The sequence below is a fragment of the Lissotriton vulgaris genome, chromosome 10 (genome assembly GCF_964263255.1).
Source record: "Lissotriton vulgaris chromosome 10, aLisVul1.2, whole genome shotgun sequence".
NCBI classification, from domain to species: domain Eukaryota; kingdom Metazoa; phylum Chordata; class Amphibia; order Caudata; family Salamandridae; genus Lissotriton; species Lissotriton vulgaris.
This window is the reverse complement of record NC_141698.1, coordinates 62,076,828-62,104,825: the sequence shown is the minus strand read 5'-3', so window position 1 is coordinate 62,104,825 and position 27,998 is coordinate 62,076,828. Positions and strand designations below refer to the sequence as shown.

The following is a 27,998-nucleotide window of genomic DNA, read 5'->3' as shown; positions in this document are numbered from 1 at the left end:
TTCACTTTGCTCCTGGCAGGTGGAGTGGTTGAGTATTCGGACACGCAGTCCAGAGGTAAGGTAGAGAGCCCACCTCAGGTGCGTTGAGCGTTGGCCATCGTCAACTTCAGTTGGGGCAAGGACCGCTCTGGGATCCTAGAAACAACCACTTCTGCAGCGACCCCTTCAGCAGCGACCACTCCTGCGGCAACCACTCCAGGGGCGACCACTCCTGCTGCGACCACTCCAGCAGTAACTTCTGCGACAACACCCACTGCCAAACCAGCCCTCCCAGCAGTGCCACCGGTACAGCACCCACCTTGCAGCAACTGCTCCAGCGATATCCACCAAAGCAGCAAGCACACCTGGCAGCGACCATCCCACGGTGACCACCCAGACACTGACTACCTGGCCAGCCGAAAGAGAGTGAAGAGGGTGAGTCTCATTAAAATAAGGATCACTCACAAGATATTTTTAGGGGGGTGATCCATTCTTTATGGCCCTGAAGTCAATGGAAACTTAGTGGGATAAATGTGTTAGTGTGGCTCACTTGTACTTGTGTATCACCTATCTTCATGGAAGTCACCCTGGTCCCATACAAATTTAGCCTTAATATGGTGTCTTTGTACACTCTCTCTCAAAACATGACTTACTTGGCTGCCCTGAAGCTACACCCTCATGAGTAGTACAGATTGTCTTATTCCCTTGCAGCTAAATCACTAGATGAGAAAATAGTTGCACTTACATGTCTTCTGAATACAACAGCTGTAGATGTGCAGAGTTTCTGTGCCAGTGGTTGTATGTTCGTGGCTCTGAGTGCATGTGACTGTTGTCCTTTGTCTATGTTTAATCAATGTTTTTTATAACGCTTGCCCTAGGGTTGACACCATTGACTCCCATTGGGTGACCACATAGGTTTAAAAGGCGTCCTTCTTTTGTTTAATTTGTTCCCACCGCTCTCGTTCTGTCTGCCTTTAGAGGCTTTCAGGGTGTACAATCGAATCTTAAACTCAGAGCATGCAGCACCGGAAGCAGAGCATACAGCGCTCTCCATCCTGAGGTTTCCCAGGGCGACAAAATACCAAACGAGCAACTAACTCTCCCCCTGTGTAACTTCCAGAAGCTACGTAATAAACAGGGGTTCTGCCCAGATTACCCTCCCATACCTGGGCAAGGAGCATCATAGAGATGAAAAAGTAGAAAAAATGGTACTGAGGAATCAATAAAGCATGGGCTACTTCAAAACAAGATACAATTTATTATCCTGTTTTTTACAGTTATTTCTGTCGTCATTAAATGATATAATTTAAGGAGGACAATGTTATGAGTCATAAGACAAGGTGGCCAAAATATATACAATATACAAAAAGACAAAAGACCTATAATTGCAATATATACTTTATATATACAACAGTGTGTACCCTAAACAAAAAGAAAAAAAGAAGAACACAATCAATTTTCTGTAAATACCCACTCCTCAATTTGAGTGGAGTATCATTCCAGAAGCAGTAACTCCGTGCAACATTGCTTTGGCTCTCTTAGCGCTGTATTTTATTTATTTCACCAAATTCGCCCACACCAAAAAAGAATGCACAAAAATTGTAAAAAGCAGAAGAAAAATGCATCAAAACAAGGGATCAGCCAGACAATTAAAATAGCCCCCACTTGAACCACACTTCTAATCACACTGAGCATTATAAAGTGAGCTAACACCGACCCTCCTAGATAGAGTTCCTTTCACGCTTTCATCATCCTTCCATCCTTTCACCCTTCTATTTACTCTTGCATTTACCTCTCTATCTCCATCCATATATACCTACATCCATTCACTCATCCACCTACCAATACAATCATGTAGCCATCTATCCATCCATCCATCCATCCATTCACCCATCCATCCTTTCACTCTCCCCATCTATTCATTTGTAATGCTTCCATGCCTTCACCCTTTCATCTATCAATCCTTTCACTCTTCCATCCATCCTGTCATCTTCCATGCATTCAATCTTTGGTACTCCTTTCACACTTTCGTCCCATCTTCCTCTCTTTCTTTCTTATTTCTTTTCACACTTCCTTCCTTCCACCCTTCTTTTTTCCTCTTCCCTGTCCTTATTCTATCTACACATCTTTTGTCTTTCATCCATACTTTATTCGTTTTTTTATCTTTCTCCTGTTAACTTTTTCTATTTGCCTCGTCTTTTTGTTCTCACATTGTCATAATTTCTCTTTCCCCTCTTCCTTTGCTGGGTAGGTTACAGTGCTTGATTTGTAAAAATAATATATGCAGAGCCCTCATCAGTAGACCACTGCAGCTTGAACCACACATTGTCCCTCCCATGCTGCCAATGATAGTAAAAACACAAACACTGACCATCACACTCCTACAAGTGTGACAATTCTGACTATTCCAGGCCCCCAAAGATATAAGAATGGGTTGAGCATCAGGAAAGTGTCATTTTCAATGTATATTGCATTGATGAACAAACGTTGTTATCCTCATCTCTAAATTAGTCAGGTAGCACCACGATGTGGTAACCTGCCAAAAGCGCAAGAGTTGACAGTTAAGTGCCGGTGTTGGGCACCAGAACCACCGCCTCAAATAAAGCACTGGTAGGTTAGCTCACCTCCCATGCCCCAGTCCTGGTACTCGCAGCAGTTTTATGTACGAGCATTTGACTGCAGACAGAATAGCCATATCAGTAGCCAAATGAAGTTTTAGTACGACCCAGCTCACCACCCCATGGGGCCTATGAGAAGCCCCCGCTTAAGATGCTTAAATTGGCAGTTCTCTATGCCATTGCATCACAATAGGGAGAGGAAAAAAATACAAAGCTAAGCTTTTTCTGGGGGAATTCGGCCAGAAAAAGAAGTTTCTGCAGCAGCGATTTCCCATAAAACCTCATAGGGGGTCATTAGGATGGCGGGCGGACCTAGTCCGCCCGCCATCCTATCTGTGATTGGGATCGCCCGCCATAAGGGCGGGGGTCCTGTGGGGGGCATTAGGATGCGCCCGCCACTGTGGCGGGCGCATCCTGAATTTTTAGCATTGTGGCGGGCGTTGCTCTCAGCACTGCCCGCCACAATGCTAAATAATGCACGTATACATTTGCATACACAAAGCGGCAGGCACCGCGCGGTGCCTGCCACTTTGTTTATGCAAATGCAGGGGGGTACCACAGGTACCCCCGTGTGCAACCCCCACCTCTCCTTCACTCTGGGGGCCCACAAGGGGCCCCCAAAGTGAAGACTGCATGCCTCGATGCCTCCACGGAAAGGCATCTAAAGAAGCCCATGTTAATATGGATGGCGGTGTCTGATAGACACCGCCACCATATTAAACCTTTTCCGCCCCGGTCGCAAGGCAACTGGGCGGAAAAGCGGCAGACGGTCTTTCCGTCCGCCGCGGTCCCCCCGCCATCCTAATATGGCAAGGGGTCATTTAGGTGAGGATGGCGGGCGGATTGCCCCCTGCCAGTGGCTACCGCCAGCCTGGCGGGGGCAATCCATGCGCCATCCTAATGACCCCCTTAGTGTTACTATTTGCCATTCGGCAAAGACTTGCAAAGTTCACAACTTCAGAAAGTTCTGAACTTCGAACAACGTGGTGGACAGAATTTTAATTTCACACAACTTCCCCCATGATAGCATAAGGCTTCTCCCACGAAACCCTCCTTGCCTTGTAAGAGAGATCCTTATGAAGAGAAAGAAACCAAGTCCTACAAAAAACCCTATCTAACAGCAGGACCAGGAGAAGATTACCATGGGGTTCACCTTATATGTTCCACTCTCCTTTCAATGATGGGGATACCCCCAACATCTTTCTCTTTCTTTTTATCCGCCACATTGCTCAGTATGTCTTTTTTTTTGCCACCCTCACTATCTTTGTGGTTATGAATTGCTGGTATTTTTTTACAATAGTTGGTTTATTGGCCATGGGGTATGGATTCTGACATAATACCTTCCAACCCCAGCTGGAGACATTCCTGTTCAAGAAGCAGTGTCGTCCCTCAGACCCTGTGCTTCTCCTTCACCCCAAAATCATATCTGCGATGTAGCCCATCTGTTGTTAGTTTCCTATTTGTTCTTTTATGCCCTATACCTATTTCTCTATGTTGTTGCACGCTTTCTAAAACCCTCCCTCCAAGTATCCTTATAACACTTAGAAAAGATAATTCTGAAGAAATTCACTTGTACTGCATTAAAAAAGAACTTAAGTGAGGTGCAGCGTGTCCTGAAATATGAGGCAAACCTTGCTGCAGCATCACAATGCCAAGCCCTCGACATGTTTCGGCCACTTTGCACTTCTGCAGGAGGAGCAAATATTGTAAAACACAAACTTTCTGAAAAAATATCAATATGTCTTCTACAATAACAAGGCTAGCGCTACTTGTACTAGTACCAATAGCACTAGTGGTTGTGCTACTCCAAAAATGACCACCACTACTTTAGCTACGGTATTGCTACACATAGTAGCATTACTGGTTAGAAAGGTTATGCCTACCTTCCTATAATATCTGTGTAAATTGTTTTTTATGATTGTGTTTCTGACCCTACAGTACTCCAAAAAGGCATAAAAAATCACCAATGTTTTGAATTTGGTGCCACCCTGCACCTAGAGTGTGCTAAGTAGGAAGACTGGACAGTGCTAGAAATCAAAAATAGGGTAGAATAGAACATTGTGAAAAGTGGGCAAGCCTGGGTAATCTAAGACAGGGTTGGGTGAAGGTGTGGGGTAGGTTATGTGTTTGGCGTGTGTGTTGGGGGGGGGCGTTATAAGAAAAATAATGCAAATGAAGATGAAAGCATTTCGCCACAGCTGTCACCAACCATAAACCCTGTTTTACATTTTTCCTGGCTGTGATGAGCAAACACAACTGTTTCGCACTAAAATGTCGGGAAGAATAAAGCATCAACAAACCTCGAGTTTCATAAAGTTGCAAGGAAACCAGTATTAAAGTTACCGTGAGATGAAGCGTCACAACCATGTTCACTGCCACGCTGTATCTGGGGTGAAATATTGCCAGGGAATAAACATTGAAAATGCAGCAAGCTCTGAGGGCCACAGTAGCCACCATTAGGATCTACGCGAAACTTCCTTCGCGTAATAGAAACTTCGCACCGGTAGAATGTGGGAGGTGTGAGCGTGGAAGGCAGCGTTGTTCAAAGTCAGTCCTGGAGGGCCGTATCCATGCCATATTTTTAACATATCTCCATTCAGATAAGTGTAGTTTCCTTAAAATCTGGCATGGATCCGGCCCCCCAGGAATTACTTTGGAGAACCCTGGTCCAAGGCATGGCTGTCCCGGGTGGTCTCACCAAGCCACTGTGGGTGACCACAGATGGAGGACAGGGGGGTGGGTGTCTGTATGATGGATAGTCAGGTGGACAACAACTGGGTGGATGAGTGAATCGTTGTTTAGAGTAATGGAAGGATGTACGGACAAATGAATGGATGTAGAGATGAATGAAGGGTCCGGTATGCATGGCTGAATGGATTGGTGAATAGAGTGAAGAATTTACTGGCGTAGCTCCTCTCGGCGGCTGATGCGCCTTGAGGCTCTTTCTGGCTTTGCGGAGTGGACTCGGAGACTTTAAACTCAGCTTTGGTGTCTTCCATAGGATCGAAGCGTGGTCGGCTCCGTCTCAGCTGCAGGCACCGGGATATTTCATTATGCATGGCCCTTCCCTAGGCAATGGGACATGTTAGGAAAAAAAAAAATATTCCGAGGTGCTACATTTAGACTCAGTTCTCGCCCGGAAGAAGGATGGTTTGGGCATAGCACCCACCTTGTCTGCACCGTCTCCTGGGTACATGGCTGAGCTTTAGTGCCCACTGCCCACGTCAATAACTTCTCCATGTATGGCCTGGGGTGAATGTGAGGTCACGGGCTCGCAGCCCTGAAGAAGAAATGGCGCAATCCTGCGGTTTAGTATTTACATGATTGATTATATGACTCGGAAATCCGTATTATAATCTGGTTTCCTCGCTCTGCCAGGCTGTGTGACCCTGGGAAGTCCCGTCATCGCCCCGCGCTTCGGTTCTCTCCCTTTCAACAAATTGAGAGGTAGTTCTTCCTAGCGGCGGGACCCCAGAAGCTGCTAACAGCCTGGACGCTACGGGTGCCACGGGTTGGAACGTGGAACGAACAGACCTGTTTTTGAGCTCAACCCCGCCTCAGAAGAGCGTGAGCCCTGTGATGTTCGGCACACGATCACACGTGTGACCGCCCGCCTCTGCTTCTCTGCCGTGTATCAATGTCCCGATGACTCCTCCCCGGGTGCTGAATACTTACTGTAAATGGCTGCAGAGAGGTCCGGAGTGCCACAGCCAGCCCCCCCCCCCCCCCCCCCCCTACCCCTTCCTCCAAAGCGCCGTACCTGGTCCCCGTGCCTGCTGACAGCTGCTCGGTTCCCGGCTCGATACCCCGGGGCACCTCGCCAAGTGTGGCACGGGTGAGCCCAGCTCGGCTTGTGCAATGATGCCCGGCGGGGTCGAAATCCGACCCGACTTCAAAGGGAGCGACCGTGACCGCGGCGGGCTGTACAAGATACGGTATCACTGGGGGCGGGGGCGGGGGCTGGGTGCGAGATTGAGAGGATACTATACGGAGAGAGAGCGGGGAGGCGGGGGCGCGAGCTCGACGATCCGCGCGGACGCCCTAGCCAAGATTAGACACTCACAGAACGCGCAGGTGCCCAAGATCACACGGCCGTCTCCTGGGCAGTTTTAAAAGTTGGTTAAAACGTGTAGATTCTGCGGGCTGCCAGTATAACTGGTCTCTGCCCCCTGGGAGTCTCAGTTTGAATAACTCATATTTTGATTTCAGTGACTTTCTGGCGCTCTGGGCCACTGTTGCAGGGTTAATCTATTCGAACAAGAATTCCATCAATTACACACCCCAGCGGGATTTAAAGAGCAGTGTTAGCTTGCATTATCAGATTATGCCAATGAGTTAATGTGGTTCCCGTGGGCAGCTGGGCCAGGCTCGCGCGGCTGTGGCGAGACCGCTCTGTGAACTGATAACCTTGAACGCGAGGTAGACCGGTGGTTGAGCGCCTGCTGCAGAGATCTGAGTGCAATCTGCACATTAAGGGTATGGTCCCCCCAAAAACCCATCGCTGCCTGTCATCCTTCCGAAGTTTAAATGGGCACTAGTCCTTTCTTACGCAAGTGCGACCAGATAAGCGCTATGTAGTATTTCAGGTCTGGGAATGAAGGGCTACATTTATCAACATCTCGAAACAGGCGAAAAGTCACCAAAAGTGAAGCACATTAGTGCAAAATGTGACTTTGAGCACCAGGGACAGCTCAGGGGTCGACCCCCCCCCCCCCCCCTCCCCCAGCGCCTTGAGACCCTTGCGGGTGAGTAGTCACGCTTAACATACGCCTGGTTGATTGATTGAAGATCTGCTCTGTCTCTGTAAGACCCGTAGGGAACCTGTAGAATCCATGCGATCTGAGAAGTGAGCAAATCTTAGCACTGCTGTCTAAGACAAGAGCCTGTAGAATCTGTGAGCTCCGAGGGAGAGCTTTGATGCCTCAGGCCAGACCTGTAACATCTGTGTGCCCTGAGGGACAGCTCTGCTGTCTAAGACAAGAGCCTGTAAGATGTGTGTTCCTTGAGGTGGGCTTCCTGTCTGAACCTATAACACCAACGTTCCCTTCGACACATAACCCGCCTGTTCTAAGCCTCGAAACTCTCTGTGTCCCTAGCGTTTACAAGGAGCGAATTTTTTAGCCACGTCATCTCGTTGCCCCATGAGCACCGTCCGCCCTTTTAATTTAATAAACGGGCCTCTCTTGTGTAACAGGCCTGGCACCATCTCCCGGATTCCTGGCGCTGCGGCAGTGTGAAATACAGATCATTTCCAGTTCATTGTGGACTTGCATGTGGAATACTTAAGACATAAAATAGCCTTTTACAGACAGACACATTGCACAACTTGGGCCAGAGAATGAAATCACTTCTGCGGCTTCGTTGCAGGTCTGAAGCTACCAGGGATATATACTAGGCTACAGCATAAGCTAAATTACTGTTCTTTCTGTACATGTAATTAGTCATACTATTTCTAACATATCTCATCCGAGTGGCTGTGTGGCTGTCTTTATCAGTGTGTGAGTGGATGTCTGAATGACTGTGTGAGTGAGAGTGGGTGTGTGAGTAGCTATATGGGTGAGTTAGGGGCTGTGTGAGTGGCTGTACTGGAGAGTGAGTGGCTGCATAGGTGTGTGAGTGGCTATGGTGACTGAGTGGCTGTATGGGTGAGGGAGTGGAGCATAATGAGGGCATATAAATCCTGCATCGGCGGCAAAAGGTAGCAGTCACACCCTGAACTGTCTTTTCTTGCCGTAGCGTCCAGGTGCTTTATTCCAAATTAGATAATGCTCCAGATGTAACCGGGCGGCCGCATTTCCTCACACCATAAAAGTAATATGAAGGCTTAGGTACTGCAGCACAACTCTCTGCCAAAACCGGCCTATCGGACATAGCAGGCACTGGCAAAACCAACAGGTCTCGCTATTGGAGAAGTGTGGCTCACTGGTTAGAGCGGCAGACCCTGAAGCAGAGATCAGGCCCGGGACCAGGGTTCAATTCTCAACGGGGCAGGGTCTTGGGCTTAATGTCCGCAGACTCGATTATTCTCTCGCCTCGGGCCTACTCTAATCATGGGTCCCACGCTGCAACTCTGGGCAATAGCTTGCTTAATCTCCACAACGGCCCCATCAACGCTGGGTTGCCTGGCTTCACCTTGGGGGTGCCCAGGAGGGGCATCTCACAGGGAGAATCAGGAAGGGTTCCACAGCGTTATACAGCGCGGGAACGCCCCGTTGCTGGGGAAGCTGTGCGCTTTACAAGTATACTACATTTACATTTACATTGGCTCTTATTGACTTTGCCAATTATTTTTAGCCATGCTGCACAGCATCGAAGATAAACTTAAAACGAGAGGTGCTATGATGCTGCGGTCTCACCATTTATAGGTGCGCCTGACGCATTAGAGCCCCTACAAAATAATATGAACTTCTTTTTGTATTCAAGGGCTATTGGGGGGGAAGGAACATGGAGGGCAGAGGTGGGCAAGAGACTCAATGGGCATGAGAGAGCAATATGGTTGCCGGGGGGGGGCAAATGGCAGGTAGAGAAGCATGGAGCGGGCAGGAAAGAAGCACAAGGGCAAGAAAGCAAGGTGGCGTTTGGAAGAAGCTTATGATGGCAAGGCATCATGGAGGGGGTGGCAATAAACACAAGGTGAGAGAGTGAAGCAGGGCGCTCTGGGGAGGGGGGTCAGGAGGAGTACATGAGGAAGCGAGCTGGAAAGTACGTGCATTCAGGGCTAGACTGGCCGTATCGGGCACCAGACATTTTCCCAGTGGTGGATTGGAGGGGTAGGAGCTGGTCTTGTGGCTGGGTGGCCGGTTTTGTCACTGGGGGCCGGTTTTGCAGCAGTGCTTCGATATCGCCCCCTATAACAAAAGCGGGAGCAGTGCATCTTACTAGAATCCCCACCCCCCCATCCCCTTCCAGGGCCGGTCGAGCAGCAATCTGACAGGGTGGTTGCTGTTCCCAGTCCGGCCCTGCATGCGGTTAAGACAAAAGAAAAAAGTTGGTCCCTAAAAGTCAGCAGCAGAAGGACACAAGTAAGGGGCAGACACCTTATGGACAAGGATAGACATCCAATAAGATGCAAGCTTACGAGAGTGACCGGAAAGCCAATCAGTGGTAAGCAATAGGTAGGCTGCAAGCCCATGTATGTTCTTGGTAAGGCCACACTATGTCTTGCAACAGAAGGCCCATGTGCTGCCTATTAGGCTGAACCTAAAAATGGCCCATGGGACAAAATAAATGACCCCCACAGTGGACTCGTGGTGCTAGATTGCCTGGCAGGCCTGTCAAAGCCCCAATTTATGACAGGCCAACATAAAAGTTTAAGTGCACTGAACGGTGCTTGGAAATCCATGAGAGAAGGGAGCAGAACTAAGGAAATGATAGAATTAAGTATGAAGGGAACACAATAGGACAAGGACAAGAGATAAGGGCTTTGGTATAATATGGAGATTTCAAATTAAAAGGAAGCAGAGTAGAGAAGAACAAAACTTCAAATGTATTTTCCAACTTTCTTCTGTAAACGCATTTTATTTTATTTATTTATTTTTGCAATTTATACAGCGCGAACAAATGCCCGTAGGCGTCTCGGCGCTAGATACTGTACGTGAAGTTCCCAGAGATTAAGTCGGCTGCTATTCTTGACCAAACAGCCAGGTCTTTATTTTTCTACGAAATTGCATCAAGGATGGGCTTTCTCTGATGGCTACTGGCAGAGAAATCCACAGTCTGGGAGCAGCCACCAAGAAGCGTCTATCGCCCCAAGTGACTGTTTTGGTTCGTGGTATCACCAAAAGATTTTGGTTGTTGGATCGGAGCGATCTTGTGGATGAGTGGAACCTAAGGTGGGATTTAAGAAAATGCGGGCCATAGTTGTGCAGTGCTTTGTATACTATGCAGAGTGTTTTGAATTTTATCCTATTCCGGATCTTGAGCCAGTGGAGGTTCCTTATAGTCTCAGAAATTGGCATAAACTTCGGTGTTCCAGATAGGAGAGGGGCTGCAGTGTTCTGGATCGTCTGCATTTTATTAGTCACTCTGGCTTGGGTATTAATAAATAGGCCATTGCAGTAGACAAGGGAGGACAACACTAGGGAGCTTACCAGTGTCTTACCTGCTGCAATTGGTAGGAACGGCATGATTTTCTTAATCAGCCTGAGTTTATGGTGGGCAGTGGCTGCTATTTTGTTTGCGTGGGCCATAAAGTTCAGGTTCTCGTCAAAAGTCACACCAAGATTTCTGACAGTAGTGACTGGTTTAGGGGGGGCTCCATACGTGGCGGGCCACCAGGTAGTCGACCAGCTAGGTGAAAGACTTCCGAAAATGACCACCTCAGTTTTTTCGGAGTTTAGTTTTAGGCAGTTGGAGGCCATCCACTCTCCAATCGCCCGCATGCCTTGAAAATTTTCTGCTACCTTTTCTCCATCCCCATTAATGGCCAGCACAAACTGTGTGTCATCAGCGTATGAGGTAAGGCTCATCCCATGGGCCTTGATGACAGAGGCCAGGTCCGACACATAGATATTAAATAGTGTCCTTCTTTCTTCCTGTTCAGAGTGTTTTCTTACTCGGTAAAGACAGAGAAGTAGAAAAATAATAGCAGCATTTAGTAAAGCAGGTGGAATGGTTTGTCTTGTTCCTCATACAGTGGTATTTACTTTGGATTGAGGTGGTTCTTGTTTTTTTCCTCATTATTTTCATCTATATCCTTCTTGCTTCTCCAGGGGACGCCTGATGTCGGACGCAGAGTTTGGCCGCATGTCCATCAAAGATGGCGACTCGGACCACAAGCCGATCTCCAGATGGTCGCACTGGTTCGAGGCGTATGTGCAGCCATGCATTGCCGAGGTCATCGGCACCACCATGTTCCTCTTCATCGGCATCATGGCGGTGGCGAGCAACACCGACGGCACTGGCAGGCTCCAGCCCGCCCTGGCACACGGCCTGGCCTTGGGGCTAAGCATCGCAGTCCTTGGGGGCATCAGGTAGGCAGCAGTTCTGTTACAGTAATTCCAGAGGGGGTGTTTGGGGTATTACACCCCACTAAAAAATGCATTCTGCAGCAAGTAGTATGGTAAAAGTGCTTTCAGTTGGGTAATGTGCAGTGTCTGTCAGATTTTTTACATGCCCAGGCTGACAAACAGGGCCGGACTTGCTACCGGGCGTTTTGGCATGCTGCCGAACTGGGGGCAGATTTCGTTGATGGGGACCTGCATGTGCTGAAAGAAATTCGTTTTGCTTTGTTTATTTCAAAGCACACACAGGTCTCCATCAACGAAATTAGCCCCACTGCAATTACATCAGCCCCTAGCTCGGCAGCATGCCAAAACGCCCGCTAGCCAGTCCGGTTCTGCTGACAAAAACACACACACTCTCTCGTCTATGTTTAAAAAGCCTTAAAAAATGTTGATTTGTTTGAAAAGTATTATGTTTTAACCCGTTTACTGCGGCCCCGATTTTCCCGCAGTGCTGCACTTCTGCAAAACGGGCGGGGCCGCTTCGGCCATTGGCCGACGGCAGCACTGGGGAGGTAGTGCTGCCGTCGGCCAATGGCCGACGGCAGCAGTGAAGGGGTTAAGTACCCCTAACAATCAGCACTCTTTCTTTCCATTACCCCTTGAGCCCCCTCATGTCCCTCTTCTCACATAATGTTTTAACAAGATATCCCAGCATGACTGTTAGGAAATACTCTTGTCCTTCTCCAATGATCACAGTGCACATGCTGATGCGACAAACATAAATCTAGTCGACTTTCTATGTTTGTAGTGCAAAGTCGCATAATTATTCTTGTGCTGTCATTTCTTTTTTTTTTAGGTCTGTCCTTTGAGACAGATTTAAATGCCTATTGTTTTTTTTTTAAAATCAAACATACTATACATGTACAGAGTGGCCTTTGGTCAGCAGGCTTCACCTACTGCAAACCACATTTTGCTCCTGCCCACTGCATCATACAGAGTTTGGTATTAAGTCAGCTAACATTACCCATTGGCTTCCTTCAGTTTGAAAGACTGCACAAAGCCTTTGCACTTAGTTCATATCCGCCTAAATAGTTCCTTTCTCTTTAGTGATAAAACTAGTTCAAAAAGCACAATTCATTTTTTTTTAAATAACTGCTATTCATTTCAACTGCAGTTTGGGTGCCTAGATTAATGGTGGTTTATTGTCCCTTCCTTTTTAAAGTTGATGTTATAAAGTGTCTAAATGACTTTGTAACATGTAGCTGATTATTAATAAGATTAAAACATTCAAAAACATTATTAGTGAAAATTAAGTTTTTTTTAAATGTCAAATTCTTGTAAGCATATGTCAGCCACATTTAGGTGAAAGGATGTTTTTTCTTTTTGTGGCGTTTTCTTGCAATATATATATAAGTGTTACAGGCACATTGTAGTTGGTAAATAGATTTTTTTTAAACCTTAGAAATTCACTGAAAAAAGCAAAGGTTACAGGGACATTATAGTTAGGCTCAGATTTCACTCATACAAAACCAGTGAAATACAGCAGTTAGTTACGTGAGCTAAATATAACTTAAGTCCACGCAATGCGCTGATTAAGACCTCACATATTATATCACTCATGACATGGTCATTGACATCACTTATCATTACTGATGACATCTCAAATGGCATCACTAATGACATCATTGATGACATCTCAAGTGACATCACTGATGACATCATCCCATGAGTGTAAGTGTTTCATAATCGTTTCTGAGACTTTACGATATATACTAAGCTACAGCATGAGCTAAATTACTATTCTTTCTGTGCATGGAATTTTCTATACTATTTCTAACATATCTCATCTGAGTGGCTGTGTGACTGTCTTTATCAGTGTGTGAGTGGATGTCTGAATGGCTGTATGAGTGAGAGTGGGTGTGTGAGTAGCTATATGGTTGTGGTGCTAGTGGGTATATGAGTAGGTGTATGGTGAGTGAGTGGCTGTGTGAGTGGCTGTATTGGAGAGTGAGTGGCTGCATAGGTGTGTGAGTGGCTATGGTTGACTGAGTGGCTGTATGGTGAGGGAGAGGGTGTGTGAGTGGCTGTAAGGGTGAGTGGGGAGCTGTTTGAGTATGTTTATATGTAATTGAGTGGGTGAGAGTGGCTTTATTTGAGAGTGAATGCCTGTGTGAGTGGTTGTAAGGCTGAGTGAGTGGTTGTATGGATGTGTGATTGGGGATGTAAGTGATTATGTGGGCATGTGAGTGATTGTATGGGTGAGCCAGTGGCTGTGTCAGTGGCTGTATGGGTGAGTGGATGTGTGAATGACTGGATTGGTGAGTGAGCGGCAGTGTGAGTGACTTTAGGAGTGAGTGTGTGGGTGTTTGAGTACCTGTATGGGTAAGTGGATGTGTGAGTGGCTATAAGGATATATGAGTGGGTGTGTAAGTGTCTATGTGACTGGATGTGTGAGTGGCTGTATTGGTGAGTGAGTGGGGCATGAGTGGGTATATGGGTGTGTGAGTGGTTGTATGGATGTGTGAATGGGTATGTAAGTGATTCTGTGGGTGGTTGTATGGGTGACTGAGTGGCTGTGCCAGTGGCTGTATTGAAAGTGAGTGGGCATGTGAGCACCTGTATGGGCAAGTGAGCGGCTATACAGATGTATGAGTGGATGTGTAAATGACTGTATGACTGGATGTGTGAGTGGCTTTATGGGTGAGTTAGTGGGTGTGTGAGAGGCTGTATGAATGAGTGGATGTATGAGTGGCCCTATGGTTAGTGGTTGTGTGAGTACTGGTATGGGACTGTGAGGGTCTGTGTGAGTAGTTCTGTTGATGATGTCATCAGTGATGTCATTTGAGATGTCATCATTGATGTCACTGATCATCCCATGAGTGATATAATGTGATATGTGAAGTCAAAGCAGTGGATTGCGAGGGCATAAGTTATAGTTAGCTCAGATAACTATAACTGCTGAATTTCAATAATCTTGTAGAAGTGAAGTCTGAGCCTAACTATAACGTCCATATAACCTTTGTTTTTTTGACTGAATATATGTGTATATATGTTCGTTGCAAATTGAACTAAATTGAAAATATTCTATTTTATGTGCAATATAAATTATGCTGCTAAAAGTTTAAAGCCATGCTGGCAAAGTTACCAATTTTTCTGTGCACATGTAAAACACCCTACACTTTAAAAAGTCCGTTTTCTATGTTTGCCTATTAGAACACGTGGTGTTATCATAGAAGAAAAAAATGAGTGTGTGCTCTATTTAAAGTGACACTAACTGCATTTCCGTTATGTGATCAAGGGCAGTCCCTGCCCGAAACGCGTCATGCCTACCTGAACTGCTGAAAAAATGGATAATAAAAGTTCGCTGTGACACTCTGTAAGCCGTGTGGTGGTCCGTTACTTCTGTGGTTTCAACTGGGAACAGAAATTGATCCATATCCAATGCGAAAGTTTCTGGTTGCTTTCGCCTTTACGGACCCCGCCTCGACCGTTGGAAGCCGCCTTCAACCCGAAAACCTCTGCTGCTCCGGAAGGAAACCTACAGGCTGGCCGAACCCCTTGTGAGCTACGATAGAGTGAAAGTCGGTACTCGAGGACGCCGACGCTTGAGTCGGAGGACCCGCGAAGGCTCGACCTCGCCACCGGTGAGTAATCTGAGAAAAGCATACACAAGACGGGGCTACGACTTAACGTAATTCAGCGAGTTTTTCCATTTTTATATAAAACGCCGAGTTGCACATACACGTGCAGGCTATTATTACTGCAGTCAACAATAATTTAAGGACACTGGCATTATGTTGAGTAACGCAGTACGGGAGAGAGAGCAGGAAGCCGATGCGCTCTTCGACAATGTGGCTAGAAATAAAAGTAAAAATGCGCAGAAGAACACGCAGAAAAACAATACCGAAGACACGAATAAAGATGCCAATTTGTTGTTGAAAAATTTGGAGAAAAAAATGCGAGCAGAGCTAACTAAATGGTGGGAGAGCAAATCCCTGACCAAGTACGTGGAAGTCAACCGGGTCCCTCGGGGTCTGCGCATACTGTTAGCTCCCAGTTTCGAGCACCCTAATCCAGCAATGCTACTCGAGTGGGGGGAAAGTAACTTACAGCAATCAATGAATCTTATAAGGATTTTAATTAAGTATGCTGACATAGATCGGTTAGCCCTCGCTAAAGAAATTGAGGAAATGGAACATGATTTAAGTAAAATGGAAAACCAGGACTGGATTTCTAAAAAAATGAATGAAATTAAAGAACGCTTGAAAAAGTATGAATAAAAAATAAAAAATAGAAAAGTACATAAATTTGCCAGAGACCTGGAGGACTATGAAAGAGGCCAGATCTACACTTTTGCAAAAAAGTACGAAAATATCCACAAAATGAAAGGAAAAGTGTCTATTAAACCAAATATCTTGGAAGCCAAACAGACTGCAGCAACTGGGGACTTACCAGAATTAGACACAATATCCCTCACAAGTGAATCTAGTTTAAGCTCAGTGGGTTCAAGCAGCATGGAACCCATAGATACCATTCCGGGCTTAGGCGAAGAGGTGGATTTTTTAGTGCAGGACCGTTTGAAAACCCTGAGACCGAGAAAGGAAAGGATGCAAGCCGACGAAGGCGGAACACCATCAGAAAAACCGCCCCGGAGAAAACGCAAAAGGCAAGCCAAAAAAGAGGCAAAACTACTGGCGGAAAAAGAAGCAATGAATGACAACACCGTAGTTAACCACTATAACCCTGACAAAAGCTGAGGAACAATTGCTTTCTTTGGGTTTAAACTTCTGTCCTAACACTAACTTTGACTATGCTTCTACGCGTGTAGATTTATTTCTTTTCATCAGGAAATTAAAACTCAAAAAATTTCATGCCCTTAAAAATCTAGGAGAAAATAAGCAAAACAAGCAGGAAGCCTCTAACTCCTCTGGCTTGTTAGTCGGAGAAATACCAGCGTTATGGGCATTACATGGCTTGAACAATGAAGATGAGTTGAATTCCCAAGCACCAACACAAGCAAAAGTAAGAGAACTGAATTTACTACAAAAGGGTGCAGGGGAAAGCCCTTTCAAACCTAAGTCCACCTTCATTCCATTAATGCCAAAGGACGCAATCGACGTCTTTCATGACCGCGTCGTGGAGGAAATAAAAGAACTAAACTGTTCCATTAATCACAATAAAAATGTTACCCTCAATCAACGACAAGTTGCTCTAAACAAATTAACAGATAAGCTAGCCAAGGATGCTTCTGTCATCATCAAAAAATCTGATAAAGGGGGCAATGTGGTCCTGTGGCCTAAACAACGATATGATTTAGAAGCCAAGAGACAATTGAATAACAATGAGTGTTATGAATTAACAATGTGGAGTAAATACAATAAAGCGAAGGACAATTTAAAGAAAGAACTATCCAAATGGAAATCTGAGGGGCTGTTATCGAATGATGAGCATAAGTTTCTATTCAACACCCACCCAAGGTTACCCTTCCTGTATTTACTACCAAAAATTCATAAGAACACTACTCCGGTTCCTGGACGCCCTATAATCTCGGCGATAGGAAGTATGACGGAAAATGTGGGCTCATACATTGACTTCTATTTACAGGACCTGGTAAGAACTATGCCCTCTTATCTAAAGGACACTGGTGATTTTTTACGGCACCTCAGTAACATAACTTGGTCAAAGGAATGGATTTTATTAACTCTAGATATAGAGTCTCTCTATACTAGTATACGTCACGAATGTGGTTTACGTGGTGTTGAACACTTCCTAAATACACGTCCTGCTGAATATGCTATGCACAACAAAATGTTAATTTCCCTCATCTCATGGTGCTTAAATAACAATTACTTTTCGTTTGAAAAGGAACTGTATAGACAGAAGCAAGGGGTGGCCATGGGGGCCTGCTTTTCTCCAAGCTACGCATGCTTGCATGTGGGGTTTTGGGAAAAGCAGGTCCTCATGAAGGAACACAAGACTATGTTTGAAAACAATGTTATTTCATGGCTTCGTTATATAGACGATGTTTTTGTTATTTGGAAGGGCAGTATGCAAAGTGCACTGGAGTTTGTTGAACTTTTAAATACTAATGAGTTTAATCTACACTTTACTTCAAACATAAGTGACACTATGCTAGAGTTTTTGGATGTCCAAATACAGATAACAGATGAGACACTGACTACCACAGCATATAGAAAACCATCTGCTGGAAATGCAATATTACACACATCTAGTGCTCATCCGCGCCACTTAATAGCCAGCATACCCTACAGTGAACTGTTGCGTCTTAAACGCATTTGCAGCACGCCGGAACAATTTAATATCTGCAGTCAGTTAAGTTCGGAACGCATGCGAGCTGAGGGTATAGCGAGGACATTCTTGACAAAGCCATGAATAAAACTAATGAGAAACCAAGATCCACCCTGTTACCAAGCACCATTGAGTTAGATGCTGGCACAGCAGAGGAAAACAGTTCCCCAAGATTGATCACCACTTACAGTAGACAGGAACGCAAAATACGTAACATCATGAATAAGAATTGGCCCATAGTCCTTACAGACCCTATTCTGAAAACCACGTTATTAGAACATCCTAGCGTGACATTCAGAAAATCAAAAAACATGGGGAATCTCTTATCCAAAGAGATCTCCACTGGGTCTACTAGTATAAAAACTTGGATGCCCTCCAGTAACGGATTTCGTAAATGTGCTACCTGTAGGGCATGTAACTTTGGAGCCAACACTGCCACCTATAACACCCCGTTCAAAACTAAAGCACAATCTATCAGGGGTAAATATGACTGCCGCACTGAGTACGCTATATACGTTCTCACGTGCACTTGCGGCTTACGTTATGTTGGCAGCACAAAAAATCCTGTATATATACGTATCCTGCAACACATTCGGGCTATCATCCATAGTGACCCGGCTTACCCGGTAGCCAGACATTTTAAAGTAAGCCACAATAAAGACGTGAATTGTCTTACTTACTTTGTAATTGATCAGGCACCGGCACCCAAGCGAGGTGGGGACAGGGACAAGGCTCTAAGGCAGTTAGAGACAAGATACATTCTTAACCTTGATTCTAAGCATCCTAACGGCCTTAACGATAGGGAGGACATGCATACCTTCCTGTAATTTGAACTACTGTATCCTGTCCAATACCCCATCCACTGATTCGGTTAGACATGTCACGTGGGTCCATTCTATCGCCAGCAATCCGTATGACTACAGCAGATGACTTAATGACTATCTGACTAATGTCCCTGAGCGACCTTTATTGAACCTGTGATTTTATATCTCTCTCCAGTATCACTAGTTTTTAAACCTCTCACATTGCTTTGGTTGCACCTATTTCACTCAGCACTTTATAATTGGAATTTTGCTTTTAATACATCTGGTCGTCCATTTCTTCTAGAAAGAACCAGTGGCTTAAGGGTAGTGGCACTATCCTTCTTGTATTAGTTCAGCATTAGCACTTTATAAACAGTATGTTTTTATGTAGCAACGTAACATTAAAGTGTGACATTTCTATGAGACAGTGTGAAAAATTAACTCACAAATCAGCTACATTACTAGTATAGCCATTTGTTTGGTGAATCGCCATTTGCACAATCATTTTAAACATAATATTTATTTATGTAAATCTCAATTGACCTTTTATTTATTTAAGGTCTTTTTTACTATTTTAACATATTTATATGTTATTTATTGGTTGCAATTGTACTATAAATTGAATTACTATGTATAGATATATCTTTTGTAGTTGTATTGTGTGGTTTTTAAGTATTATGCTGCTAGTCTAAGTTTGCACAAGTCAAAACGCATTCAAGCGGTCATATGTTCGTTGCAAATTGAACTAAATTGAAAATATTCTATTTTATGTGCAATATAAATTATGCTGCTAAAAGTTTAAAGCCATGCTGGCAAAGTTACCAATTTTTCTGTGCACATGTAAAACACCCTACACTTTAAAAAGTCCGTTTTCTATGTTTGACTATTAGAACACGTGGTGTTATCATAGAAGAAAAAAATGAGTGTGTGCTCTATTTAAAGTGACACTAACTGCATTTCCGTTATGTGATCAAGGGCAGTCCCTGCCCGAAACGCGTCATGCCTACCTGAACTGCTGAAAAAATGGATAATAAAAGTTCGCTGTGACACTCTGCAAGCCGTGTGGTGGACCGTTACTTCTGTGGTTTCAACTGGGAACAGAAATTGATCCATATGTGTATGTATATATATATCTCAACTCCACGCTACCCAAGTGCCTCGTCGCACAAACAGGAACAGGGACTCCAAAGACGCTGGTGTCAGATTTTATTTTATTTTATAATATAAGAGTGGAACGGTGCATGCCTCAGATGCGTTTCGGACATGGGGCTGTGTATTACAAAACAAAGATAATGAACGGAATGCGGAACAGTTTATATTATTCACTCCAGTACAGTTTGGGACTAAATCCATCGATTTTCTGGTTGCCACACCATTCCAGCCATTTGCAAATCAGCCTTGACCCTGCTCCTCATGAGAACAGTCCTTCCCAAACTGCCAGGCCAGGTCGGGAAACAAGCATCCTGGGACCAGTTTCGGGACCACCCCTCAGCAGAAAAGCTAGCTTGAATAAAGTGGCGTAGTGAGCACAGGACCCACGTCTGGCCATACCCTTGCCACTCAGGGAGAAAATTACAAAATAAAGATGATGAATGGAATGCTGAATAGTGTTAAACATTTACCCTCAGTCCATTCTAGGTCTCAATATATCGTTTTTTCATTTGCCACGCCATTCCAGTTTGGACCTAGCCTTATGCAAATCATTCTTGATGCACATCCTCTTTGTTTTGCTATGTATTTTGTTTGTTGCTGGTTTGTTTGCCTTCATTGTTTCACATTAAGTCTCATGTTTTTCAGTGGCGGCCATTTTAACCCGGCAGTGTCACTGGGAGCCACAATCATGGGCGGACTGAATATTTTCATGCTGATACCCTACTGGATCTCGCAGCTGTGTGGAGGGTTGATAGCAGCAGGATTGGCCAAGGTGAGTCACAAATATTTTCCATAATTGCCAGATTACTCAGATTGTGGAAGGCAAATTTTAAAAACCTTATTGGGTTGAATTATCTTGAATAAATGAACAAACTATATGCTGCCTGCTCAGCTCTGAGTTCTGTGCTTCTAGTCCCAAACCCACCGTGGTTCACCTCACTTTCTTCTGCTTCTGTGTTACACTACTAGGGTTCCCTTGGAGCCCACTTACTTGCCCTTGAGGTTCCTTATATTTTGCAAGTAAGGGTTTTTACAAAGAGTCAAGGGAATGGGACCCAGCATGTCAAAGACGCGAAGGTTACTTGAAAGACAGCTTGGTTCAGAAAGTTGGATCATTACCCAATATTTTATTTTATTTGGAGGGTTGTAATCCCGATCTGCATGTAAGAGTGACTATCATTACCATCTGGTATCACTAGATAAGCTGCTTCTTGGTCTGTGCTGGCCTGGTTTTTAACCAAGTTGTCTCTGCTGCAGGCCATGACCCCAGAAGACCAGTTCAACAATGTCAGCGGAGCTGCCTTCACCACCATCCAATTCGATGAGCAGATAGGCCCTGCTATTGGTGCTGAAATCATCATGACGTTCTATTTGGTGCTCGCGGTCTGCATGGGAGCCATCAATGAGAAGACCAAGACCCCCCTGGCTCCGTTCGCCATCGGCTTCACCGTTACTGTCGGTGTCTTAGCTGGGTAAGACGACTAGAACGACTTTCAGGGTTTTATAACGATTTACCTTGTTTATTTAAGCCGTCAACAGAAAATGCTCTTTTTAAGGACTAGGGGTTTCCTGGCCTGGTGTGGAAAGACAATTCAATGCACACCCTGTACGCAAAGCCAAGTCCTGGAGACCTCTTACACTGGAAAACAAGCACACTTAGACAAAATGTTAAATGTTAAATGTTGTATACTTGTAAAGCGCACAGCTGCCCCAGCAAAGGGGCGTCCCGGCGCTGTATACCGCTGGGGAACCCATCCTGGCTTTCCCTGTGAGATGGTCCCTCCTGGGCTGCTCCAAGGTGAAGACAAGCATCCCCGTCGCTGATGGGGCCATTAGTAGAGATTAAGCAAGCTATTGCCCAGAGTTGCTGAGTGGGACCCATGGTTGGAGTAGGCACCGAGGCGAGAATTATCGAGTCCGCTGACCATGGGCCAAGACCCTGCCGCGTCGGGAATCGAACCCTGGTCCCGGGCCGACCTCTGCTTCCGGGTCTGCCGCCTCTAACCAGTGAGCCACACCACTCTACAAGGCAGTCAAAACATCTGGTTATACCTTTCTTAGACTAGATCCAGATATTGCTGTGGGCCCAAACTATGTCCAGGTTAGTTGAAATGTGTTTACAGCTTTCTCTACAGCAGGTGACTATTCTGGATATCTTAGGTGGTATCCCTCTAAAGATATACTGTGAGGCTCTTGAGAAGCAGGCCTCCTCAGCCATGATAGATCAGTAAGGCCTTTGTGCTCACAACCTTCTATTATATTAATGGTCCATATTAAAGCCTTCTCATCACTTTGACTTGCGTGCTCCAAGCAGAGCTGAACATGTACTACTCCCACTGGGGCAGAAGGGCGCTGATGTGTCGGTCTTGGTCATTTCTCTCTTTTTAGTTCATGAAGGTGGGAGTTTAGATTCAGAAAAGTTGTCTTAAAGTTCATACACAGATGAAATCTCGTATTTGAATGATAATCAGGGCTCCCAGTAAGACTAAAGACAGGGACCTCAGAAAGAATTTTACCAAATATTTGCTTGCTCAAAAGGTACTGAAGGCTCATATCAGGGCATTCTTTCCTCTTTGTTACTCATTGATGGTCCTGCAGTACTGCTTAGGACAGCTCCCCATATTGACCCAAGGAGATTTTTTTGATCACTTTTTCTTAAAACAGCCCTTTGATTGTGTGATGGGTTCTCACCATCCTCATGAGCTGTTGGTTGTGTTTCTCTTGTTGGCTTGTTCTCGAGCGGCCACTGACCCTGTGCCTCTCCTTCCCTTGCAGCGGAGACGTCTCAGGGGCCTGTATGAATCCTGCACGCGCCTTCGGGCCCGCCGTGGTGGCCGACTACTGGGACTACCACTGGGTGTACTGGGTGGGCCCCATGGTGGCTGGAGTCCTGGTCGGGACCATAATACGGTAAGGCCCTTGGGGCATAACATGCAGATGCTGAGAACCTGGCCGTCTGTGTTGCAGTATAACCCAGGGTAACGCTGAACATAAGGGCACAGCACAGTCCAGTAATTTCAAGGTGTGATTGTGCATTCAGAACATTAAAGTGTGGCATGGTAGTGTTACTACTGTGAGTCTTTCAAACTGCAGTGCTCTCCCAATATTAATGCAATGATCTGACATTTCTCAATACTGTTGTTCCATAGTAATGCCGTGAGTCTGGCACCTAATGGTGCAGTGCTTCTGGAGTTATGTTTTGGATCTAGCACTGCATAGTGCAGTATTCCAACAGTAATGCTGAAGGTGTCCTGCTCTATAGTGCAGTACACATGAAGTAATGCTGGGGATCTAGTACCTTGCATTGCAGTATTCCCAAAGTAATGTTGGCAGCCTAGCATTGTATAGTGAAGTATTCCCACAGTAACACTGGAGATCTTCCAATCTATAGTGCAACATTCCCAAAGTAATGCTGGGGATCTACTACTCTGAAGAGCAGTATTCCCAAAGTAATGTTGAGAGCCTAGCAGTGCACAGTGCAGTATTCACATAGTAATGCAATATCTCTACACACTCAATAGTGCAGTATTCCCAAAGTAATGTTGTCAGCCTAGCCCTGTATAGTGCAGTATTCCACTCTGTAGTAGTGTAGTGGAGTATTCCCTAAGTAATGTTGTGATCCTAGCATTGTATAGTGAAGTATTCCCACAATAACATTGGAGATCTTCCACTCTATAGTGCAATATTACCAAAGTAATGCTGGGGATCTACTACTCTGTAGTGCAGTATTCCCAAAGTAATGTTGTGAGCCTAGCATTGCACAGTGCAGTATTCACATAGTAACCCAATATCTCTACACACTCAATAGTGCAGTATTCCTGAAGTAATGGTGAAGATCTACCAACCTGCAGTGCAGTATTCCCCAAGTAATGCTGGTAATCTAGCACTGTATAGTGCAGTATTCCCGAAGTAATGCTAGCGATCTATCACTCTGTAGTGCAGTATTCCCAAAGTAATGCTGTATATCTACTAATCTATAGTGCAGTATTCCCAAAGTAATGTTGTGAGCCTAGCATTTTATGGTGCAGATGTTGGAGGGAAAAGTCCCCTCCTCGGTAATGTACGTGCAGCCCTGCCCTGAGTGCCAGCTGTATTGATGTCTGGATCCGTAATGCTGATTTTTGTTGTCATAGGTAAACATGAATCATGTTTATGCACCATGACATAGGCCCGTCTCACGGATTGTGTTCTATTGGACCTGGAGGGGAGCCTAAAGCAATACCCTCATAGTGGTGGGAAGGGTTTTGCCTTCACCGGGAGTTAAGCAGCATGGGCGTGGTGGTGACAGCATACCATGTAGTGATCAGGTCCTTCTTACCCTGTGCCACTGGAATGAGGCCTTCGGGCTGCTGTAGGCTTAACTCTCCCCTTGGCCTTCATTGGTTTGGAGTGAAATGCTGCGTTGGGTGTGTGTGTGCTTGTGAATTGTACAATATACTGGATAATGCAGTACTGTGCAGTGTGTACACGTTAAATGCATGTGCTGGGTGTATGTGCACCTGTGAGTGGTATAAAACATGAAGGATGTAGTGCTGTGCATGTTAAATGCATGTACTGGGTGTTATTGTGCATACGAGTGGTGCAGTACACAACGGATACAGTGCTGTGCAGTGCATGTATATTAAATACATGTGCTTGGGTGTATGTGTGCTTGTGAGTGGTACAGTACATGAAGGATACAGTGCTGTGCAGTGCGGTGTAGGTATATGAAATGCATGTGCTGCGTGTATGTGTGTCTGTGGATGGTACAGTACATAGCAGACTATGGGTTCCATTGGGAGACCCAGGTCTGTCTGGTGAAACATGGAGTGGAGGCAAAGAGATTCCCCTGGAGAGATTTGTGTATTGCATCATCCCTGTAAGCTGGGTGAGACACCCACTGGGGAGGGGAGGATCGGGCATGCACTGTACACTTTAAAGGGTGCTTTTTGATTCCGAGAGAGTCTAAAAGCAAGGGGCCTAGAGTAGACACATCTCAGGAAGGTGATGGGGCTGATAAGAAAATCTTAAAGGCTGGGAGCCTGGGCTAACCTTTTGGCACACACATCACTGTCACTGACATTCAGGCGTGAACTCTAGTCACTTCCATGGCCTATCATGTGGGTATCAGCTTTGGAGTTGCTCCTGCTGTGACAGACTGCTTTCAAGAGGAAGAGATGGAAGAGGAGTGGGTACTTCAAAAGGAAGAACCGCCCCCCCCCCCCCTAATGTAAACTTCACAGACTCAGACTCTAAATCACATTTGATTTCTGGAACGGGACTATAAGAAGGGGAGCTTCAGGCCCCAAAACGGTCATCTGCCAAGCAGCCAGACGGGTTGTGTGCGGAGGAGGAGCTCTGGCGAGTTTCCCCTCTATACCGCAGTATTGCTAATGTAATGCTGGGGATCTGCTGAACCGTAGTGCAGCATTTCTACAGCAACGATGGGGATATGGCTCTCCTTAGTGCAGCATTCAGTAAAATAATGCTGTGGACCAAGTGCATTACAGTGCGCTATCCCTGCACTCATGTTTTGGGTGCAGCACCCCCTTGTTCAGTATTCCATAAATAATGCTATGCTCTAGCATGCTTTATGGCTGTATTCCTACAAGAAAGCTGTGGCGCTAAGTCAGTATTCTTGTGTGAAAGCTGTGGGTAGGGCACATTTTGGTGCACTAACCCCCTTTGAATGGTGTGCAGCCGATGCACTATACTGACAAATTGCAGTGAGGGTGGGGTGGGGAGAAAGATGGAGTGGAAGAGAGAGACCAGATGAGAGAGAAAGATGGATGGACTGAGAGGGAGAGAGAAAAGAGAGAGCTGGATGGAGAGAGTGAGAGCAGGGCTACATTTTTCTTGCGCTTCACGTTTCGTGTCAGGCCTTGAAGCACTGTGTTCATGAGGTTTGATGTGTAGGGTGCTATGGGTGAGTGGTGATATGTTACGGAAGTGTAAAATATGTCAATCTAGGTTGCCTTTGCTGATCATTTGGGTGATTTCTCCAATGTATTACCCTGCATCCATTCCTTAGCTTTCGAACTAAAATTCGGATTTGCTTTACCACTTATTTATTCATTCGTAAAATTTGTGGTTTCGTTTTTGTTAGCTCAATTTGGATATACATGTATTAAATTTGCACACTATTTAGTATAATATAATGAATGTCATAAATGCTAATAAAAAAATAGTTAAAAAAATAAATCTATAAATAGTTTGGCTATAAACTCCCCCAAATGTAGGGAAGATTATCACCTAAAAATACATTATTGACGGCTAATCCTGAACTCTTGTCCTATGCAGGCTCCTCATTGGCGACCAAAAAACGCGCCTGTTCTTGAAGGGAACATAAATGGCACCCGAAGAGGAGTCCACGCGCCCCAAATAATGGACTTTGCATAGCAGCGTGGCTGCTGCGGACAAGACCCGTCCATAAGTATGGAGACTCGAGCCAGCAGGAAACTCCTCCAAGCCCCCTGGAGGGCTGTGATATCCCATAATCCACTGCCATTCGGCGGGCACCTGACGTCATCACTACAGGACTCTGGGAAGGAACACCACCCCCTCGTGGCGAGGTTAGAACATCCACAAGGCTGCAAAGTGAACCTACCGGCAAAATGGCGCCCAAACACAACAAACAGCATTTTCTCGCCCCGTCCTCTCACGAGAGGCCCTTTGGTCATGTTCCTTTTAACTAGTTTTCAGGTCAGGTCAAACACAATGACCTTTGACTAGAATGGGGGAAGTAGGTGTTATCATACAGGTGCAAATATAGGCGAGGATGAAGAGGAGAGCAGACGTAGAATGGCGGGAGGAATGGTTGTGGAAGAAAGAAAGGAAGGAAAAGTAGGGAGGGGGAGGAAAGAAGAAAGGCTTGAATCAGCGTTGGATTGGTAACGGGGGCATCCGGGCAACGCCCGAAGGGCCGGGATCCAAGTTCCATCTGAGGGCTGCTTGTGAGCTGCCTGGGGGCCGATTTGGGCGGTGTTTTCGTTGTTCGACTATACCGCCAGCGGCCCAGTGGGTGTCTGAGTGGCCTTTCAGGAGGGAGATGGGCACTCATTACCTCCCGTATAGCAGCAACAGGTAGAGGTGTCACCCCTTTTCTTTCGCTGGGCCTCCCATTAATGTAGGCTTACTGAGTGGGGCAGGGAGCCTGAGCAGAAGTGGCCTCACTTGTTTTCAGGTGTGTTTCACTAGTGTAAACTGATGGGTGCATTCTTTTACCCCCCTTTTTATGTAAAATTACGCTGAAAGCAGTGATTTGAGGGAAGGCATTATGCAAATGTGGGCCGATTTTTTTATACGTGCCCAGGCCGATTTTTAATCCCAATCCAACCCTGGCTTGAATGAATCAATCTTTTAAGAAGAGAAATCAGGGAGGGAAGGGGAAGAAAGGTGAATGGAAGAATTGACCGAATAAGGAAGGGAGGAACGCAAGGGACAGGGAAAAGGGAGGGAGTGATGGAAGGAGGGGGAAGCAAGTGACAATGAAAGGGGGTTGGTGACTGAATAAAAGGAGGGAATGGAAGAAGGAAGGAAAGTGGGATGGAGGGAAGAGGTATGGATTGAGGGAAGCAGAAAGTAAAAGGAAAGAGGCGGTGAAGATAGGTATTTACGAGAAGACTTTCTTCACAGAGGAGGATAAAATGTTGAAATAATGCATTAAGAGATCAGAGGAAGTAATGGGGAGGGAAGAGATAGGGAGAGGGAAGACATGGAACAAAGGTACAGCAGCCCGTTCAATCTAAAAACAAACCTGTCAGCCTTTAAAGAACACCTGTTGGCTCGAGCCCGTGGCCAGAATTGCTTAATTTCACATAACCTCCCCTTCTGTGGCTAAATATAGGTATTACTGGATACAACAAATGACAAACACCTGCACCAGCCAAAAAAGAATTGATGTAAAATATATAAATAATTGTAAATATATAAATACAAAATTTTTACAGAAATAAATATTGTTACAAAAATAACCATTGTTTATTATTTTGGGTGGGTGAATGCCCACTCAGTTTAGGCCGGGGTGGATGGATGAGTGAAGAGTGGTGACTCGGTCGCTTTGTATAATCACAAGTGTTATTTAACCTCTCTGGCCGAATCCACATCAGCCCTGCCGACCCAATGGAGTAAATTGAGTATGAACGTATTTGCAGGGAACCATGTTGAAATCAGCAGTCGCCCTATCATGGGCTTTGCCACTTAAAACAGCTAAA

The 27,998-nt window shown here is 45.5% G+C and overlaps 1 protein-coding gene across 1 annotated transcript; it reads left to right on the top strand.

Moving 5' to 3' along the window:
• AQP8 (aquaporin 8) lies at positions 1 to 27,758 on the top strand. Its single transcript, XM_086940463.1, has 6 exons — positions 1 to 414; positions 11,309 to 11,569; positions 20,452 to 20,578; positions 21,064 to 21,278; positions 22,582 to 22,716; positions 26,086 to 27,758. The coding sequence occupies exons 2-6, from the start codon at positions 11,319 to 11,321 to the stop codon at positions 26,132 to 26,134; spliced, it is 777 nt and encodes a 258-aa protein (XP_086796589.1). The 5' UTR covers positions 1 to 414; positions 11,309 to 11,318; the 3' UTR covers positions 26,135 to 27,758.
• The last annotated feature ends 240 nt before the right edge of the window (positions 27,759 to 27,998 follow it).

Excerpts from the sequence above, each read along its gene's own strand:
- AQP8 (XM_086940463.1), top strand. The coding sequence starts at position 11,319 with ATGTCGGACGCAGAGTTTGGCCGCATGTCCATCAAAGATGGCGACTCG. Across the intron at positions 20,579-21,063 it reads TAGCAGCAGGATTGGCCAAG|GCCATGACCCCAGAAGACCA; the intron begins GTGAGTCACAAA and ends TCTCTGCTGCAG. Across the intron at positions 21,279-22,581 it reads ACTGTCGGTGTCTTAGCTGG|CGGAGACGTCTCAGGGGCCT; the intron begins GTAAGACGACTA and ends CTTCCCTTGCAG.